Source organism: Xiphophorus couchianus, chromosome 18 (genome assembly GCF_001444195.1).
Source record: "Xiphophorus couchianus chromosome 18, X_couchianus-1.0, whole genome shotgun sequence".
In the NCBI taxonomy this organism is placed as follows: Eukaryota; Metazoa; Chordata; class Actinopteri; order Cyprinodontiformes; family Poeciliidae; genus Xiphophorus; species Xiphophorus couchianus.
Genome location: NC_040245.1, coordinates 19,250,400 through 19,269,240, shown reverse-complemented (window position 1 = coordinate 19,269,240; position 18,841 = coordinate 19,250,400). Strand labels below are relative to the sequence as shown.

Genomic DNA, 18,841 nt, shown 5'->3' with positions numbered 1-18,841 from the left:
AAGAAGGACAAATGGGCGTCAGGAGTCTGAAACGGCTGGAATAGAAACACTTTACTGTGGCGCCTTGAAGAAAAGAAGGTGGAAGAGAGGGAGGAGAGAATGAAATGCTGCGCATGTCTGTGGGTCTGGTGTTTCTACTAAATGAAGGTTAATTTGTTTGTGATGCAGTTTATTTGTTGTATTAAAACAAAACCAAAAAATTATCAAAGAATTAAATGTAGATGTAAATATAAGTTTAGATCCATAAATTAGATCATATGAGCAGGAACAGGAACTAGGGACATATATATATTTAGCATATTCAGTTGAAACCAGATACAGGTTAGATACACTCACTGTCTGTCTATTAATTAAAGTCTTTTAGGATTACCAAATAATTTATTTTGATAATGTCATGATAATGAAAGACAAGTTGCTTTAGATTCTTTTTCTTTCTTTCTTAAACACCCAAGTTTATTTACATTTTACAAAATTGCAATGCCATTAAACAGTTTGGGAAAGCTCAGAACTTATGAGAATCTTTATTGCAGAACAATGAATGTGAAGATGTTTCCCAAACCTGGTAAAAGTGTGTCATTATCCACAATGCAACAACACGGGCTGAAAGGCCACAACCCCAAGAAGAAGCCATTACCCAATAGCAATATCAAAAATTGAAGATTATCGTTTGCAAATTCACTCAGGGATAAAGTCCTTATTTTTTTTAACCTGCCCTGTGTGCTGATGAAACTGTAATTGACATGTCTGGCTAAAATGATCAATGTTATATTTGAGGAAAAAGGGGAAAGTTTGCAAGTAAAAACCAGTTTTCTCTGGAGGGGAATGGAGGAGGAGAGAACCAAAATTTCAGCAACCTATTTTGAGAAACTTGTGGAAGGATACTCAGAACCTTTGATCCAAATCACACAGTTTAAAATTTGATGTTACCAAATTTAAGGTATTTTAATACCCCCCCCACCTTCCTCCAAATGTCATAATAAAACACCCTCTTAAAATGAAAATGCATTTCCATGTGAAGCTAAAAGCCGACCTGCTCTATGACTTAAAACCCTAGTCTTGAATGTCAAGACTAGGGTTCAAAACGATGAATGTTTATTCATCGTTTTGAATAAAAGTGTCTCCTGGTGTAATAATAGTTGATAACTTTCAAATGACTATCAGATCCGGGAGAAGAACTTCCCCTGGTCACATGCTGCATATTAAAAAAGGACATGTAGGGGAAAATGAAATGAAATGACCAGAAATGTCAGAGTAGTTTATGGCATGCTGTGATTTTCTTACTATAACTAAAGGTACATTCACAGATATATTTTTGCTCTTTGGCTAATCCAAAGAATAAACAAATGTTTGTCCTTTTTTTATATATCTATGTGTTCTCTTTAAATTTAAACTGTATTTCTTAGCAAAAACAGCTAAAAAAAGATGCAAGATCAGCCTGTAAAGTTACACACAGTCTCCACAGCCACATGTGACAGCTCATGCATTAAACATGATAAAGGAAGTACAGATATTAGATGTACACATCTGAACTTGCTGACAGATGCTTCCATGCATTTACTTGACAGAACATGCAAAGGCTTCATCATGCAGCTCAGCTTGGAGCTGGAGGCTATATTAGTGGCTTCTATCTGCACAAAGGATACACTGGGGAAATAAGAGAAGTAGAAATATGAAATAAGTGAACAAGTTCACTGACCATTTTAGCTTTTTTTCCTCCTTAATTAAAATCAAGAAATAGGAGACATGCAACAGGCTTTCTGCTTTTGAATATTATGTTTCCTGAGGCTCTCTGACCTACTTTATCCTATCGATACATAAAGAGAAACAATTTGGTTCGATACAGTAATTTAGAGTAACTGTACACAGTGATCAATAGTATACAAAAACAAAGTAAAAGCTTTAATGAATAGTGCTAACTACTCACTTTTTATCTGCTCCATATCTCAGTGTTAATCCTGGTGTAATAGTAGTTGATAACTTTCAAGCATTTCAAGCAGTATATGCCATTAAAAATTACACAATTAAACAACTGCTAGATATATTTCTGAATGCAAATCATCCAGAGAATGAATGTGTCTGCCCTCAGGCAGCAAAATTGAAAATGTCCCAGTTTAAATTAAAAATACAGTCAGGCACTACTTCTGAATATCTTTTAAAGCTCTGCTGTCTGTAGTGAACAGAACATAGAGTTTTTTTTTATTGGTTTTATCTGACTTTTTGCTGGAACCCGTATGCATCAAACATACCATCCTGCCGGGTTTATTTTGCTGCTTTGAGCATCACAATATTGTGTTAACTTCTTAAGTTAGTTTATTGTTATTGTTGCTTACATCTGTTTGCTGAATCTGAAGTCTCTTGTCTGAGTCACACCAGAAGTTGCTCTTCCAGTTCTACGTCAGCTCGGGTCAGCATGCAGACCATATGCTCGCAGTGAGGTAGCCGAGAGATGTGGCTGCATGTCAGATGTCAGGTGTGAAGTTTTAGGAGGCTCAATATTTCTCAATATATAAGGTTCTGTGAATTTACAAACCATTTTACTCCCAAAACTTTCATATAGTCACTGATGGACCCCAAATATAGGATAAAGATTGTTGCTTTGAAGAACTTAAAGCTGCAGTATGTAACTTTAAAAAAAATGTTTTTTAGATATTTGTTAAAACCCTCACTATGTTGTGAGCCATAATATAAAACAGATAATCTGTGAATTAAAAAAAAAAAAAAAAGCTAGCTCGAACTGGGAGGGAGTCGGAGCATGGCAGGGAGTGAGGGGGAGGTTGTCTAGTTAGCATTCTGCTCTGGCCTGTGTGGAGTTTGAATGTTTTCCCCATGCATGCAGCGGTTTCTGTTAGGGTCTCCTGCTTCCTCTCACTGTACAAAATTGGGCATGTCAGGTTAATTTGTCTCTCACTCTTAGCAGCGAGTGCATCTTGTTTGTTCTGTGTACCTCTGTTGCTCTGTGATGGACTGGCGACCTGTCCAGGTTGTATCCGCGTCTCGCTCACTGACTGCTGGCTGGTTGGATGTTTAAAAAAACAGATAAATTTTGTTGTCAGTAAAAGCGTCCTGTTGTGAGAGATTCCACAAAATGCTGTAAACAAAAATGCATCAGACTAGGTAAACATGCTTTGTACTTTATCTTGTACTGCCTCATATTGGCTCCATTGCATTGCCATAAATACGTAACAATAGCTGTTACATACCGTATATGCGGAGGCTGAGTCTATATTTAAAAAAAATTATATGTGTATGTCGTTTTACCTTCATAGTCTTGTTTAAATGCAGAGATTTTATTCCCCATTCATTTTCTTTCACCTTTTTAAGAGTGTAGCATTTGGCTTCATTACAGAACAGATGTTTTATTCAGTCCATTGAATGCGCAGATAAACATGCACTTGACTGATGGAGTGACGTGAGCCTATAATGAGATCAATAAGCAATTGGTGGTGTGGTCTGGTTTCACAGCGCATTGACAAAGCCCCCGATGTGCTGACTGGGAACAATTAGCATCAGTAAGCGGCACTAACAAGGTTTTGACTGATGACGGTAATGACTGGATGTCTGAATTCACGTGTGCACGTGTGGGTGGGTGAGTCATCATTATCCAGATCGAGGAGTCCCATCGGTCTCTCTCTCGCTCACGCCCTTACTTTTACTCACAGTGTCGTAAACACACCCCTGCAAGCCATGCAGGCACAGAAATCTTTCCAAATTCTTCTGGCAAAGCTAGGTACTGAGTGAGTAAATGGCAACTCTCTTGAAAATGGAACCAGCCTGTTCAGCAGATACCTTCTGTTTTTCTTGAATAGTGTATGATGTAATGAATTGAGGATGTTGCACACACACACTCACACAAGAACAGATTGTATTAATAAGTCTTGAACTATTAAAACATTTAGTTGCAACGACAAGAAACTACTCAAAAGATTTATGATAAACATATAATTTAATTAATAAAATAGATTTGATTGTCTTAGAATGAACTTGAATGAACTAGAATATGCCCTGCGACAGACTGGCGACCTGTCCAGGGCGTACCCCGCCTCCCGCCTGGAACGTAGCTGGAGATGGGCACCAGCAACCCTCCCGACCCCATTAGGGACAAAGGGTGAACAGAAAATGGATGGATGGATGGATGTCTTAGAATATTTACTCACTTTAAACATAATAAATTTTTAAAAGGTTGCAATTCTGAATGCAAGAAGGATAATTGTCAATGGGACATTACCATTGATCTACCTGTGGCCAACCCCTTAACAGTAAAGCTGTTAAGGGGTTGGCCACTTTTTAAAAGACTTTTCACAAATTTTCAAGCAAAGTAAATAAATTAAAATTTTTTAACAAATTCAATATATTTACGATTCAAGTACTTCAACCACTATAAGCAACAATACTATTTTGTGTGACTCCTTTTAACCTATTGTTACCATGGAAGCATTTGTCTGGAGCTTTATATTCTCCAACATTTGAGGACATACAGTATGTTACAGCTTTCTGACTTTCCTATAGAAGTACTACAATCAGTTTGAAGTTTGCACTTTGAATGAGCAATTGAAAAACTCGGGGAAATTCATTTAGACTTCTTGATAAAAATGTCCTAGTTTGGGCGTGCCGTGGTGGCGTAGTGGTTAGCGCGACCCATATTTGGAGGCCTTCAGTCCTCGACACGGCCGTCGCGGGTTCGACTCCCGGACCCGACGATATTTGCTGCATGTCCTCCCCCCTGTCCTCCCCCATTTCCTTTCAGCCTACTGTCATATAAGGGACAATAGAGCCCACAAAAGACCCCCTGGAGGGGTACAAAAAAAAAAATGTCCTAGTTTGGTATAATTGTCTTGTTGTGTAGCAAAACTTAAACCAAGCTAACGCTGCTTCGTAAATACTTTGTGATTTTGAGGTTCCCAGTCCCTGTGGCTGAATTGTGATCCCTCTACCACATTAGGTTGGTGCTAAAAACATTTAAAAACATACTAAAACAGCAGTTGGTCTGCTAAAATCGGTGGTTTTCACTGAGACCACTGTTAGTGGAGATCTGGAATATTTATTTGCATTAGTTTGATAGACATGACTTCAGTATATCAATCAGAGAATTAAACAAGAAGTCCAGAACAATATTCTTAAACGTTTATTTTTGTGTGTGTCCTCCTGGATGGATTATATATGCACTCTTGAAGTAATCTCGGTAATTTCCTAGGAAGTTTCAACACTATTCCATATTTTCTCCATTTGTGGATAATACCTTTTAATGTTTTGCTTAAGTCTGAAAACCTTAAAAAGTGCTTTGTCACCCTTTCAAGACAAATAGTTTTTCACCTGTTCTTAAATTTCAGACTGGTTGGAGATTTAATGATTTTAAAGGTCTGGCAGTAAACAGATTTAATAAAACTAAATGAAATAAATGTGGTAAATCACAGTTACTTCACTATGCAACAAAGGAGGCAATTGTATTTTCAGAAGAGGGTAAATTGATATTGATAACTTATTTTTTGTTTTTGTGTGATTTTAAAATTTGCTTGATGAAATAAAACAGAAAATGCAAAAACATTGCTTTTTCACACAACTGTACATAAGGACAGAAGAGATTTAATAGCTTTTTAATTTTTTTATTGTTTCCATTGCATCACATTTTTAAGCCAAGTTTGTGTGATCATGTCTAATAATATTTTTGTTTTTATGTTCTACATTTACGTAAATATAATTAGTCTGTACTTAATCTTTTATCTACAAGAACAGTTGCTGAGCAGGAGGGATTTTGGGTCCGGCTTGCTGTTTTTTTTTTTTCGGACTCCATACTCTTGAGTCGTGACACAGAGCATGTGTCTCAGTGCACCCCTATGTGTCAGTGCCGCTGTGGGAGTTTGTGTGGAAGGGAGCACATTAGTAGACACGTAAACATTCATTTGTAAATGTCTAGCAGTCTCTATTTGTCACACAGCAGCGTGTCACAGAAAGCACACAATGGCTGAAAGGGCTCAGGATAATTACAGAATTATAGCTCTAAGTAAATTTTACAAAACATTTTAAAAGGTTGGAATGCATTTTAATCACTGACGTTAGTATTATCTAGTTTTATAGTTCTTCGGTATAATCCGCTTCAGCCTGGGTTGGACAAAACAGTAAATATTTTGGATGTCTTTTGAGGTTTTTCAAAAGCTGCCTGATTGTTTTCAAATGGCAAATGAACATGAAAACTGTGAAGGACAAATATAATGCACTACATTCTGGGCAATGTTTGTCCTTAATTATTTTTTTTAAATAATTCATATCTTTGTTAATTTGTTATTTTTAAAGTTTAAAATGATTAAGTCTCTTCATCTGTGCAGAGCATCCTCATCAAATCCTTGCTACATACTGAGGTATTTTGCAAGGAATGAGGAAAAAAATGTCCCTGGATATTTAAAGCTTGAAGCTAGAAGACTTTAAGCTACACCTGCAATGAAAGTTACTTCTACAAAGTATTGACTTTAGGTTCTCAATAGAAGTGCTCACAAACTCTTCAGATTCTCTTTTGTAAAAAATCTGGAAAAGCAGGTATTACTATTTATTCTTTTTATGTTATTTTACTGCTGTTTTATTCTTTCCCTATACATTATTTAAAGCATTATTTTATGCTTTGGCCAATTGTACACTTTGCTGAACAACAGATTTGTTTAAAAGCACTACGTACATAAGAAGGGTGGATGTTGATAAAACTGGGTTAACATCTCCTTCACTGTTTGTACTCCCAGCTTTGATCAATTGCAATAAATTACCTTCTTTTGTCTGTTTATTATAAACTACAGTTATACAAATATGTTTCTTAACAAAGTTACAAAATGCTTTATACATGAACATGATCGGAACTGGTCAAAGGTTTTTGACAAAAGGTTTTAAGCTTGTTTATCATAATATGTAATTTACATTTTTGTTTGAAAATGTGTGAGCCTTACATTTAATAAATACATTACCGTACAAGTTCATAAAATCTAATGCTATGATGAGAAATACAGATGACAGATAAACCGAGACCTCACTATGAACACATCTAAACAGTATCTGGATGACAACTGACACAGCTCCCCCTGCAGAGCGTTCTGTGAATTCTGGTTGTCACTGCAACAGAAAAAAAAAAAACTCTGTGCATCTATTCTTGATTTTGAAGATGATCTTTTTTGCGAAAACTGGCCAAATAAAACTAGTATTGGTATAATTGCAAACACTGAAACTGTGAAAGGTTATGGGACTCAAGAGGTGAATTTACAGATTTTTCAAGCCTATTCTAAACTCTGCAACACATCACCCAGAAAAGGATTTAACAGACCGTGGGGGAGATGAAAGCCTAGGGTAAAAGGAGGCAGAAATGGTGAACTGAAACTGCATTGTTAGTTTAATATTATGTATTTCAAACAGAAAATAGCTGAAAAGCATCAGAGATTGAGTATAAATTATGATGGAGCCATCTGTGATTCAGCGCGCCTGTTTTTTGTTCTTCCAAACAACCTTGCTCCAGTCCTTGGGCGTTAACATTAAACACAGATCCACTGAATTAGAAAGATTATCTCATCTGCCATTCAAGATGCAAAGTCATCTTCACTGGATGACGATGCCACTGCCGGGCCGTTCCCTTTGTTTTAACGTAGACTACCAACTTTGACTAACACAAAAGCAATGACATACCGCTGGACTGGACAGTCACTTCCTGGTTCTTCAAAATAAAACTGCTCACACATTCTGCTTGTCAATATCTCCCTAATTACTACATAACTGATTCCTCTGCAACCACCAGCTCAGTGGTGGAGGGTCTCTTGTTTAAACTTTTCTGCCTTGATGATTAATTTTAAAAACCTTTGGAAAACTTGAGGAACTAATTGTGGAGACTATTTTCCGCTTTTAGGTGTGGTTTCAAACCCTTTCTCAGTACACTAACATGGTATGTACAAGGGTGAACTGTAAGATCCCTGAAATAATCAGGCAATAACCTAAGTAGCCATCCCCCAGTCACTGAAGCTCACTATGTAACAAACTGCAGCTGAAATCTTGTTAGTAGGTGTTATTTTAGAAACTGAACCAGATAAATGTGAGCTCTTAGCTTACTGCCGTTAAATAACCAGGCAAACACTCAGGCAACCACATTCTTATCCAATTTACAGATATGAAATCGTAAGAAATTTGAGTAACTTCCTCAAGTTTTTATCTGCAGCATTTTTCCAGGGACAAATGAGACTGTGAAATTTCCTGTAGAATGTAGGAGCATGGATAGATCAGTGAATAAAACACTGAGCTACGTTTCGGAAACTTGGGAAACAAATTTCCACTCTGAAGTAATTCTCTTCTGATTTAGAACAAAACTATATCACCAATTAATCCTCAATTTAAGCTCTTCTCAGGCAAACCAGCCCAACTTATGTCTCGTTTCCACTGAGAGGTACGGTACGGGTCGGCATGTTCCGGTATGCTATTTTGACTGTTTCCATTGTAAAAGCGGTACATGCAACCGACCTGCATTGTAGGTCTACAGGACAATGGTACAGTTTGTGTGGAACTAAATGCGTCACACAACAGTCCGCTGATTTGGGGATAGCAAAACTTCATCGCTTGCGACAAGCCCAAGACTTACTGGTGCGTCACGTTGTCACCGCACTAGTATGGCGCCACATTAGGCATTTAACCCTGACTGCCTAGTGAGAGTCCAATCAACTGGTGGTGGAAAAGCTCCCGCCCGTTTAACGCACCTGGATCAAATGATGGCTCATTAGAGACCTTAGGAGAACATCGACAAGCTGAGAAAGTTGTTACTACAACCAGGGAGAGAACAAAAACATGCAGGACGCCGGCCCTCGAGGACCGACTTTGGACACCCCTACACTACAGCAAACCATAAAATACCGAACCGAATATAGACAGCTCTGTTTCCTTGCTTGTTCAGCTCCCATTTGACAATTTGATTGCAGATATGCGATTCGCTGAGTTTTCTTTGCTCCATCGGTTGTTATCAACCTCACTCGTCACCCTCCAGTTTGTGCTCTCAGATCTGCACAACATCTGTTGCAACTAGACCTCAGGGCAGGAGACATAAGGGCTTCACAACTGTGGAATAACCTGAGAATCAAAAAGGATTTGTCAGCATAATCACCCAGAAAACCACTTGAATCTGAACTTTTCCTTCTGATCTGGATTTTATTATCCTTCGTATTTGTATCTTCTAATATGGATTAAAAACAATTGATTTTGCTTTTTATCTCATTTTGTTTGATTTGCGGAAAATGTTTGTCTCTACAGTAGCTGTTAGCAACAAGAAATGTAGGTCAGGAGTGTGCACTTTACAGTACTACTGTCACATTGCATGACGATCTGTACGTAGGTGTCAATTTGATTTATGCATTCAGTCTTGAGGAAACGGCAGCTGTCTCTGTCTATATGTTTAAATTACCTCTCTTGTATTTTTTGAGAAATATTTCTGCAGCTCAAAGTATTTGTCTAACACAGACAAAGTTAAATTGTCTGTTCTCAAAGTTAAATTGAGCGTATCAAATTAAATTGCACTTTTTCCTTTGAAAACAATAATATTTGTAAAGAAAGCTTACAGATCAGGGTTTTAGTGGGTAAGGAGTTAGCAGAAATGTATGTAGATCAGCCTTCAAGCACTATGGGTGATGTGTCCTTTTCTGTGTTTTCGTCAGTAGTGGCTGCTCTTGTTTTATAAATAGATGGGTTGATGGAGGAGGAGTGTAGTGAACGAGGGACAGCGAAAATGACGAAACTGATTTTACACTCAGTGTTGTTCAGAATCTGGAGGAAGACAAAGATCTGGTTTTCAATGTATCCACATCCTTCAGCAGATCATGCGCCAAACATTAATGTTGGAAAACTACGAGCCCATCCCAACTCAGTGGAGCAAAAAGGGAAAATCAGGAACACCATGACTTGAAACTGTAACATAAAATCCACTTAGGCCCTTAAGTATAATTACATTTTATCAAGATAAATAATCAAATTCCTCCTGATGAAAATGACATTCATACTGGTCAGGAGTATGAATGAGTATCTTTTCAAAAAGATGTTGGCTACATTTTCTTATATGGGATGATGATAGTTTCCAGCCTAGTAAAGCTTAAAACAAAATCTAAATAAAAATGACTGGTACTTTAGTGTCATTCGGTTGTGGAAATTAATTATTATTCCATAAAAAACAAAAACAAACAAACAAAAAATAGCTATTATGATTTGTTATTTTTAAAAGTTGATTTTTAAACTTTTGGTTTAAGTTTTTAAGAGTCGTCATGGAAGGACCAAAGAACCAGTTGTGGCTCCAGAGTCACAGGTTGCAGATCCCTGGGCTAGATGTTATTTTTTAAGATTAATCATTTGGCATTTTAAATCAAGCTTTCAGATTACAGAACAAAAACAACAAAATTAATCAAACTTGTTAATATAAACCAAGTTTTTCCAATGCTTATCACGCAGCTGAAGCTTTAATAAATGGAATAAAAAATTCAGATGGACTGTTTGTGAATCAATGACTTTTTCAATTTCCTGATGCAGAAAGGACTTTTCCAATAGCACATCTCGGTCTCTGCTTGGTTGTCATGCATCAGCCGGCGATGCAGGAAACACTCGACAAGTAGCAGGCGTAGTGTAACAGTGGTCAACTGAGCCCCAAACAACTATTTTATGGTCCATGAACATTTTGATCTTTGTCCTTATCCCGTTGTATCCTGGCAACCAGGTAGTTTTCAGAGCAAGAGACTTCCAAGTGCTGCAGGTCTCCTCGTTGTTGATCCCTTGCAATTGGCAGATGGGCGCGGTAGGGGCGGGTGAGAGGATGGAGGGAGGTTCGTGAAGCGTCAGAGCGGAGAAAAGAGGAGAAAGTCAGAGGAGAGCTGGAGAAGGCAAGGAAGTGCTTGGCTAAATGCTTGCAGCTTTGGTTTGAGTTTTTTTTATGCATTGCCTAATGAGTCAGCCAGCAGCCTAGTCCTGTATAAATCTAAAGGAATCGGTTTCAGCTTCACCACTGGGCAGCTCAAACACAAATGATGCAGCGGAGGCACTCAGCCAGTATGTTGGGGCGACATCAGGACAATGCCCACCTCTTCAAACAGGTTCAGTATGGGGGTTTTTCAACCTCACTGTTAGCTGTTTTCGGGATCAGTTTCACTTAGTGTGTGTGTGTGTGTGTGTGTGTGTGTGTGTGTGTGTATAAGAAGTGTGTGTAGAAAGCCATTTAATTAGTGAGGATGATATGGTTTAAATGGGACGACTTGAAGCTGAGTCTAAATTAAGCTTGTAGTTTTTAGGTCAATTACGCCTGTGACTAGTGATGACAGTGCTGAGGGAATCAGTGTCACTATTGTTCTTGGGTGTGTGGTCTTCTATTTGTTAAGAAGTTTGTCTAATGAGGGTGTGTGTGCGTGAACTGTGTCTCAAAATACGCATGCTATCTCTTTCCAACACATTGGTTAGCATATCGTCTTAATCTTTACTCAGACTTAAATAAATAATGTGTATTGACGTGACAACAGATTTACTCATTGTGAGTTAGATTTATTTATAATGTAATATAAAAATTATTTCATAATGTAGGATATAAATTATTTCAGTCTGTCACACAGAAGAATCTCAACAGAGCCGTGTCTCTATATACTGTGGGATTCTTAATAATAAATCAATAGATGTATTTATTGAGGAGGTGTCTCAAGGACCTGAGTTGCTCCAGTTCCAAAGCTTTCTACAAATGAACAATGCTATCCACTGCAATTTTACATTTACAGCTACTAGACTGCAATATTCGACTGTGGAGGAGCTCAGCTGGTGAGCTGGAGTGAGTTGCTCTTCATTTTCACTTGACTGGCCATGGCTGTCACTACTTTTCTCTTTATCTCTCTTTCTCTGCTTCCCCCCTTCTGCCTTTCTGCCTGATCTGCCTACATACTTCCTAACTGCCTCTCTGGAGAGAGCTGGGGTCGAGAGGGAAATCTGGGATGGAGGAAGTAGAAAATGCAAGAAAAAAAAAAGTTGTAGAAAGAAATAAGAGATTGTCTTTGTCATTATTATTTAGAACTGTTTTATAACGGAGAACGGTTACGTTTCTTCCTCCTATTATTTCCTAATTTGGAATCTGGATTAATTTTATCTGAAATATTGCCTTAATAGTTACATTTTCCCTAAAATTGAACTGCGAGTTTCACCTTGAAATAGGGAAATTTCTCTAAAGAAGTTCTTTGCATCTATTTGCATGTTTTTATTTTATATTCTGGTACAAGTTCACTTAAAATTGTCAAACACCAAGCATATGCAATGTTTCTGCAATTTGCACCCTTAGTGAAATGCTAAAAAACATCTTAAATATATCAATCTTTAAACTCACCAGCATACTACCATTTGCTGCAGTTCTCTACCAATACGTTTTGTTGTTTTTTTCCACATTTCTGACCGTCTTAGTCTGTTTGAACTCAAGATGAACCTGGACTCTCTTCCAGCCTTACTTGTTAAAGTTTCAGTTTTAAACTTTTTGTTACTCTCTAAATTCTCTCTATATTTATATACTATAAATATATAGTAACAACATATTGAGACATTCTTCTAGTGGAGATCTTAGCACTCGTTCCAAGAATAGATTTACTTACAATGTGCATTGAATTAGAAAAGTGTACCACTCCAAAGGCAGCACCACATTAAAAGTTAACAGGCACACAGATAACTCGTTAGCATCTTAGCATCGCAGTAATACATTGGTTTGCCTTAGAAGGAAAGAATGCAGTTTTTGGCTGAAAAAGCGATAAAGTATTCAAAAATACAGTCATAGCATACTCATAACGTATTTGTCTAAAAGTAGCATTGCACTCTCTGCACATAGTCAGGTGCACAGAAACATCTGAAGAAAGTCCTGGCCCAGCCTAGTGGGCAGGTACAGATCGTAAAATTTATATTTATGTCACCCCCAATTTTCAGCTGAAGACATACATTAGTGGTGTGAGAAGAAGCTCAGGACCAATACACTTGAATTTGCAATTGCAATTGCTTTTGATAGTTATGTTTTTATTTTCTGAGTTTATTATTTTGTGCTTTCATACTTTTAAAACTAAATAAATAGATGTCATTGCATTAATGTAAATGCTGACACTTGTAAGCAGTGCGGTTATCTTGCCAGGTCACTCTTGAAAAAAGAGAACATCTAAATGTGGTTTTTGTATAGTTAACTAAAGTTGATTATCAATATTGTGGTTATTATTACACTCAATAAATAGGGCTTCATATCACAGTGAGAGGCGATTGTTTTATCTCCACCATTGAATGGCTTTTAAAGATTGTTGGGTATTGTACTATACTAATCCTGAACAAAAGTTGTGATTTTTTTAAGAGTCTCAGCCAGGATTCACTGCAGTTAATAGTTCAGTTCAGTGGCGGCGGATAATACAGAAACACCCAATACAAGGCATTTTGTCAGTCTAAGAAACATTTTAGATGGCTAATATCTTGGGCTAAACTAAAGCAACACATTTTTGTCAAAGTGATACCAAGAACTAAGTATTTGATGTTTTATTTTGAAGTAGGATGTGAATTCGTTCTCGACTTGTAATCTGCTAAAAAGAAAAAAAAAAAAACAATTTTAATCAGTGATAGAATGTCAGACGAGACAGAGTTTGTAAGTGGCAGCAATGGCTAACTAACTGTTTTCTGTTAGCAATACTAAAGTTAGCATCTGCTTACACTTGGTATTAAACTAAGGGGATTTTTTCCTGTTTCTATTAGATCTGGACTGAAGTTGTGCACATCTGGTTCAAAATCAAACACTTTCATTGTGGTCAAAACTAGTCCTTGGCCATGTCAGAGGCATCTTAACATGAGCTAAGGAGAAAAGGAACTGGACTGTTGTGCAGTGGTCCAGAGTCCTGGTCTCAGAATAAAGTAAATTCTTCACTTCATTTGGAAATCAAGGTCCCAGGGTATGGAGGAAGAGTAGGGAGGCACAGAATCCACATGGCTTTTCAGTCCGGTGTGAAGTTTCCACAGTCAGTGATGGTTTGGGGTGCCATGTCATCTGCTGGTGTTGGTCCACTGTCGACAATCAATGCACCCAACTACCAGAAAATCTTAGCGTATTTCATGCGTCCCTCTGTTGATAAACTGTATGGAGAAGCTGATTGTATTTTTCAGCAGGACTTGCTACCTGCTCACACAGCCATTGGTACTAAAAGCTGCTTCAATGACTGTGGCGTTCCTGTCCTTCATTGGCCAGCCATCTTCCCTGACTTGAACCTCAGAAACTTTATGGGCTGTTGTCAAGAGAACAATGGGATGTTTAGGTTTAAAGTAATATTTGAATTTTACTGACATATTTCTTTTAACTAGAAGTCATTTTAACCTTTTGGAGTGGCCCAGTCAGAGACCTTTCTCGAATCAGATAGAGAATCCGTGGATAGACCTAAATATGAGGATGACTGCAAGAAGATTTTCCAAACTTAAATACTTGGAGCTCATCTTCAAAAATAATCTATCAAAATACCAGTGGAAATGTGTAAAAAGAGGCAATTGTAAGAGGGGTCTGAGCAAAGGATTTGACAGATTTTTTCAGTGATTATTGAGAAGATTGATAATAACCTTTAACGTTCCATTTTTTTAAAATTAAATATAATCTAAAACAGATGGTAGATTGTAGATTTTTATTCAAAATAGATGCTTCTTTTTTCATTACCTTTTGAGATTCTCAGTCTGTACTATTATGACAAGAAAACACTGACTCTACTGTAAATCATCTCTGTTGTACCTCTTGATGTTGTTGCTGTAGCTTGGCAAAAGATCCAAATCAGCTGTTCTATTCTTAGTAGCCTGATATACACAAATCTTATTTCCTTTATCTATGAACATCAGAGGCCAGGGGTTGATATTGTCTTCTGTTACAGTGCACCGCCTCTGTTGTGGGATTATGACCCATCTTTCTGTGTGCAGCATGCACTGTATTACCCTGAAAGCCTGACAGACTGATCCCAAGAGGCACCCCTGGTACATTCATGCCTGTGCGTGCACGCCAACACACAAACACACACAGCTCCCACTGTTGATTCACTCATTGACCATCACTCCCCCTGCTGTATCCTGTGGGTCTTTATGCTGGGAGGAATCAATAATCTTCTCCCTTGCCTTGTCTCTCCACTGTGACTACAAGAGCAGCGCCCGGCAGCTCTCAGTCAGCTGCATGTTGTTCTGAAAGCACCGACAAAAAGGGACACACCCCTACTACAGGCTGATTTAGATGTTAAAAATGGGGTAGCGTAACATCCGAAAACCAGAAAAGTGTTGTAAAACAGCGGCAACACCCAAATCTTTGAGCATGAGTGGGCGGGTGTCTATAGACACACATAAATTCATCCTAGTATGCCACTTCCTCTATGACATTAGCTGCACAGAGTCCATTACTGCCAGGTAATAGGTGAATGTCACAATAGCAGGATGTCATAAAGCTCTGGAGTGGTCTAATGGATTTTGTTCGGGTTGAGGTGACACATGCACTGTCTTTTCCAAGAAACAACATAGTTCTAGCATCAGATTATAGTTTTGAAAAGCTAGTGCAGCCTGCATGTGGAAGGTAACTTGGAGAATTATGTCTCGTCTTGTCTGGAGAAACTTTGGACGGTTCTGGTTCTTTAATCCTTTTTGTGTCTCCCTTTTGATCCTCTTCACACAATTTTTATGCTTTACGGGGATGTGAGAGGAGGTACCCAACTTGCACTTTGAGAGGGAAAAAAAAATTACAACTGACATTACAAAGGCAGTGTAAAAGTTTGGAGCTCATACAAAGCAAGTGACAAGAGCAGATACTGTTGCCAGTTGCTGAGCCTCGTAGCCTCGGGGGGGGGCAGACAGATGGGAGATCGGAGGCTTATGGATGTACTGATCATGTGAGCGCATTCGCTTCAAAACCCGGCGTAGAGCGGCGGAGAGATACAGGAAGAGAGCAGAAGTGGAGAGGAAAAAACAGGCTTTGATTTCTGAGTTTCATAAGCTTGGCGCGATGCCTCTTTTAGCTTAGATAAATAAGTGAACATTTTCATTATTAATTAATTAAAGCTTTTGTTTTTATTGTTTTTTTAAAATAAATATAAGCAATTCCTATCGAGGTGTACCGATCAAAGTTTTGTAATTGATTTCTAATCTCCAGTTTAGTGAGACTCTGAACTGCCAGTGCTGACTTCAGCTGATTCTGATCTATTTTTACTTTATTTTCCTTGCATGTAATGGTTGGCAGAAAAAAAATTTATGTGAATCAATGTAGAAAGCATTGCATCATACAAAAAAAATTGTAATAAGTGAGTAATAATTGAAAGTGCTTATTAAGCTAGTTATACATATAACTACCAGTTCTATAAGTCACTGTTTCGGACGATGGAAACCTTGAACATTTTCCAATTTAAAGAGAATCTTAATGGACATTTCATATCCCATTTCATTAATCAAGAACAAAACTTTTTATGTCTGCAACACAATCCACATAGTCCGATTAGAAAACATCCTCATCTTGCATTTGAGATTGATGGACAAGACGTTAGCAATTGCTAATTATTGATTGTACACAATTAGTAATTACAGCTATAGTGTAGCACTTACTCAACACCATTATTATACAAATAAAATTTGCCTTCAGAAAAAAACAGCTGATGCTTATGACTATGTACCTCAGATTTATTCATCACTCATGAATCTAAGGCAGTCTTTCTCACTTTCTTTCTCATTTCTGGTCCTCAGGCACCACTGCTCTGAATGTTTCCGGTGTTTCCTTTCTGCCACATGCCTGACTTGAATAAGTGGGTGACTAAAAGGATTCTTTAGCATTTAAAGGAGGTCATTCAGTTATTTGAAGCAGGTATTCAGGAACAGAGATGCATGTAAAATATCCAGGGCAGCGGACCAGAATTGAGAAACACTGATTTAAAGCTTTTGTTATCTTGATAACTTCTATTTTCTGATGTACCCAACTTTTTGGCATTTTCTACATTCACTTTTGAGGTCCTCTTTGATTTCCACACTCTGTTTTAACACCAGAGGGAGACAGAGGAGTGGAGTTCATGCTCATGATGCTACAATGAGTCTTTGGGGAGCAGAGGCGACATCACACTGTGTGTGTTCTGCAAAACACTAGTTTGTCCTTTTCCTTTAAGCAAATACAAATTTATTAGTTGACAGTTTAAGAGTTGGACACCACACCTTGAGTCTTTGGACACCACTGGCCAAGACATGAAGCCTAAAATATGCCTCACGTCCCGTTTTAGATGTTTCCCTGGTTCAACACATCTCCACAGAACCCCACGCCTGTTCCGACTCAGAGGATGGGCCGGAAAGACCCGAGAGATTGGCCAAAGGTTAATATTTGGAACTTCATGACACGCTAAGCCGTTTGAATCAACTGTGGGACACACCTAAAACATGCAGGACACAGTTAAAGCTGGGGTATATAACTTTTATTTAAAAAATATATGTTTATTTGTTAAAACTCTCACTATGTCGTGACAACCTAGCATGAGACAAAGAAGTCGAGCTCCTCTGCCTTCTGCACAGTTACAAATTAGTTCATCTCTAAGCTCTAATTTATGGTAAAATACCAGCAACTATGGTTACCAGATTTTACTGTATTATATGGTAAAATACAATATTTTATCTTTTTTTATGAGGCAGTAAATGTCATGTAGCTGATTATGAGTCTGATGAGTGATACAAAGCAGTCTCAAAGGAATTACCATCTTACTGTACAAGAAAGAGTCTAAAAGCCCACAGAAGAGCAAGAAACTGAGAGATGTCTCTGAAAAGCTCAAATGTCATCACAGGATTTTGCTACTGTTGATGTGAAAGTGCAGACGTGGAATCAGAATAAAACGGGGAAAATTTACCTTTCATGCGAAGTGAAAATTTTATTGGCAAACATTACTTAGAATTGTTGTAGCACTTTTTATGTCTGTCCTCCCACCTCTCCACAAATGAATCAAAGATAAGCATATTTGCAAGTGAAAAGAATTAAAATAATTATATTTATATATAATTGTTTTTTTTTTTGTTGACCAACTACATGAGGAGGAACAATCCCCTACCATTACCATGTGCAGAAACAATGTACTGTGACCAGTGAATTTCTGCTGAAACTTATCTTCATTATTATAAGATATTATATGATGTGAGGACGTAAAAACTAAAAAAAATAGCTGATTAGCACAGACTAAAGCGGGAATAGTCCACAAAGACAACAAATGGCTGACCTTTGATAGAATCTGAGTCTATAACATCGATTGCAGGCTGGGGGCGCTGTTGAAGGGTTTGGACATATAGTTATTTTCATGGAGGTACTGGAGATCTGTTGATGCTGTCTTTATTTGTTCTTCACTAACCCACCGCTACTATATAATGACACAACAAGCAAGATACAACTGTGCCTGTTGGACTGGTTGAAGACAAACACACACAGACACTCTGATTCAGAGTTTGCAGATAAACTCATTGCCTTTTATAACCTAAACAAGCATCAAACAACTTGTTTTTCTCTCCTCCTTCTAGTCCTTGGGCACCAGCGTGGTGGTGGACATCGCGGTGATGGGAGAAGCCCATGGTATGATCTCAGACCTGCTGGCCGACCCCTCCCTGCCTCCGAACACCTGCAGCTCTCTGAAAGCTGTCAGCAACCTCCTCAGCACCCAGATCAACATCCAGCCGCTCCATCGGCCCCGCATCCCCACAGAACCCCACGCCTGTTCCGACTCAGAGGATGGGCCGGAAAGACCCGAGAGATTGGCCATTCCAAAGGTTAATATTTGACTATGTAAGATTTCAGAGTTGCAAATTAGTGATTTTCCTGAAACAAACAAACAAAAAAAACTGAAACTGT

The 18,841-nt window shown here is 38.1% G+C and overlaps 1 protein-coding gene across 1 annotated transcript in view; it reads left to right on the top strand.

Annotated features, from left to right (window-relative positions):
* Nucleotides 1–18,841, top strand: part of LOC114161948 (cGMP-inhibited 3',5'-cyclic phosphodiesterase A-like) — a 63,868-nt gene that overhangs the window by 20,631 nt on the left and 24,396 nt on the right. Inside the window, exon 2 of the mRNA XM_028045644.1 lies at nt 18,514–18,759. Coding sequence (XP_027901445.1) covers nt 18,514–18,759 — 246 coding nt within the window. The remainder of the gene's footprint in view (nt 1–18,513; nt 18,760–18,841) is intronic.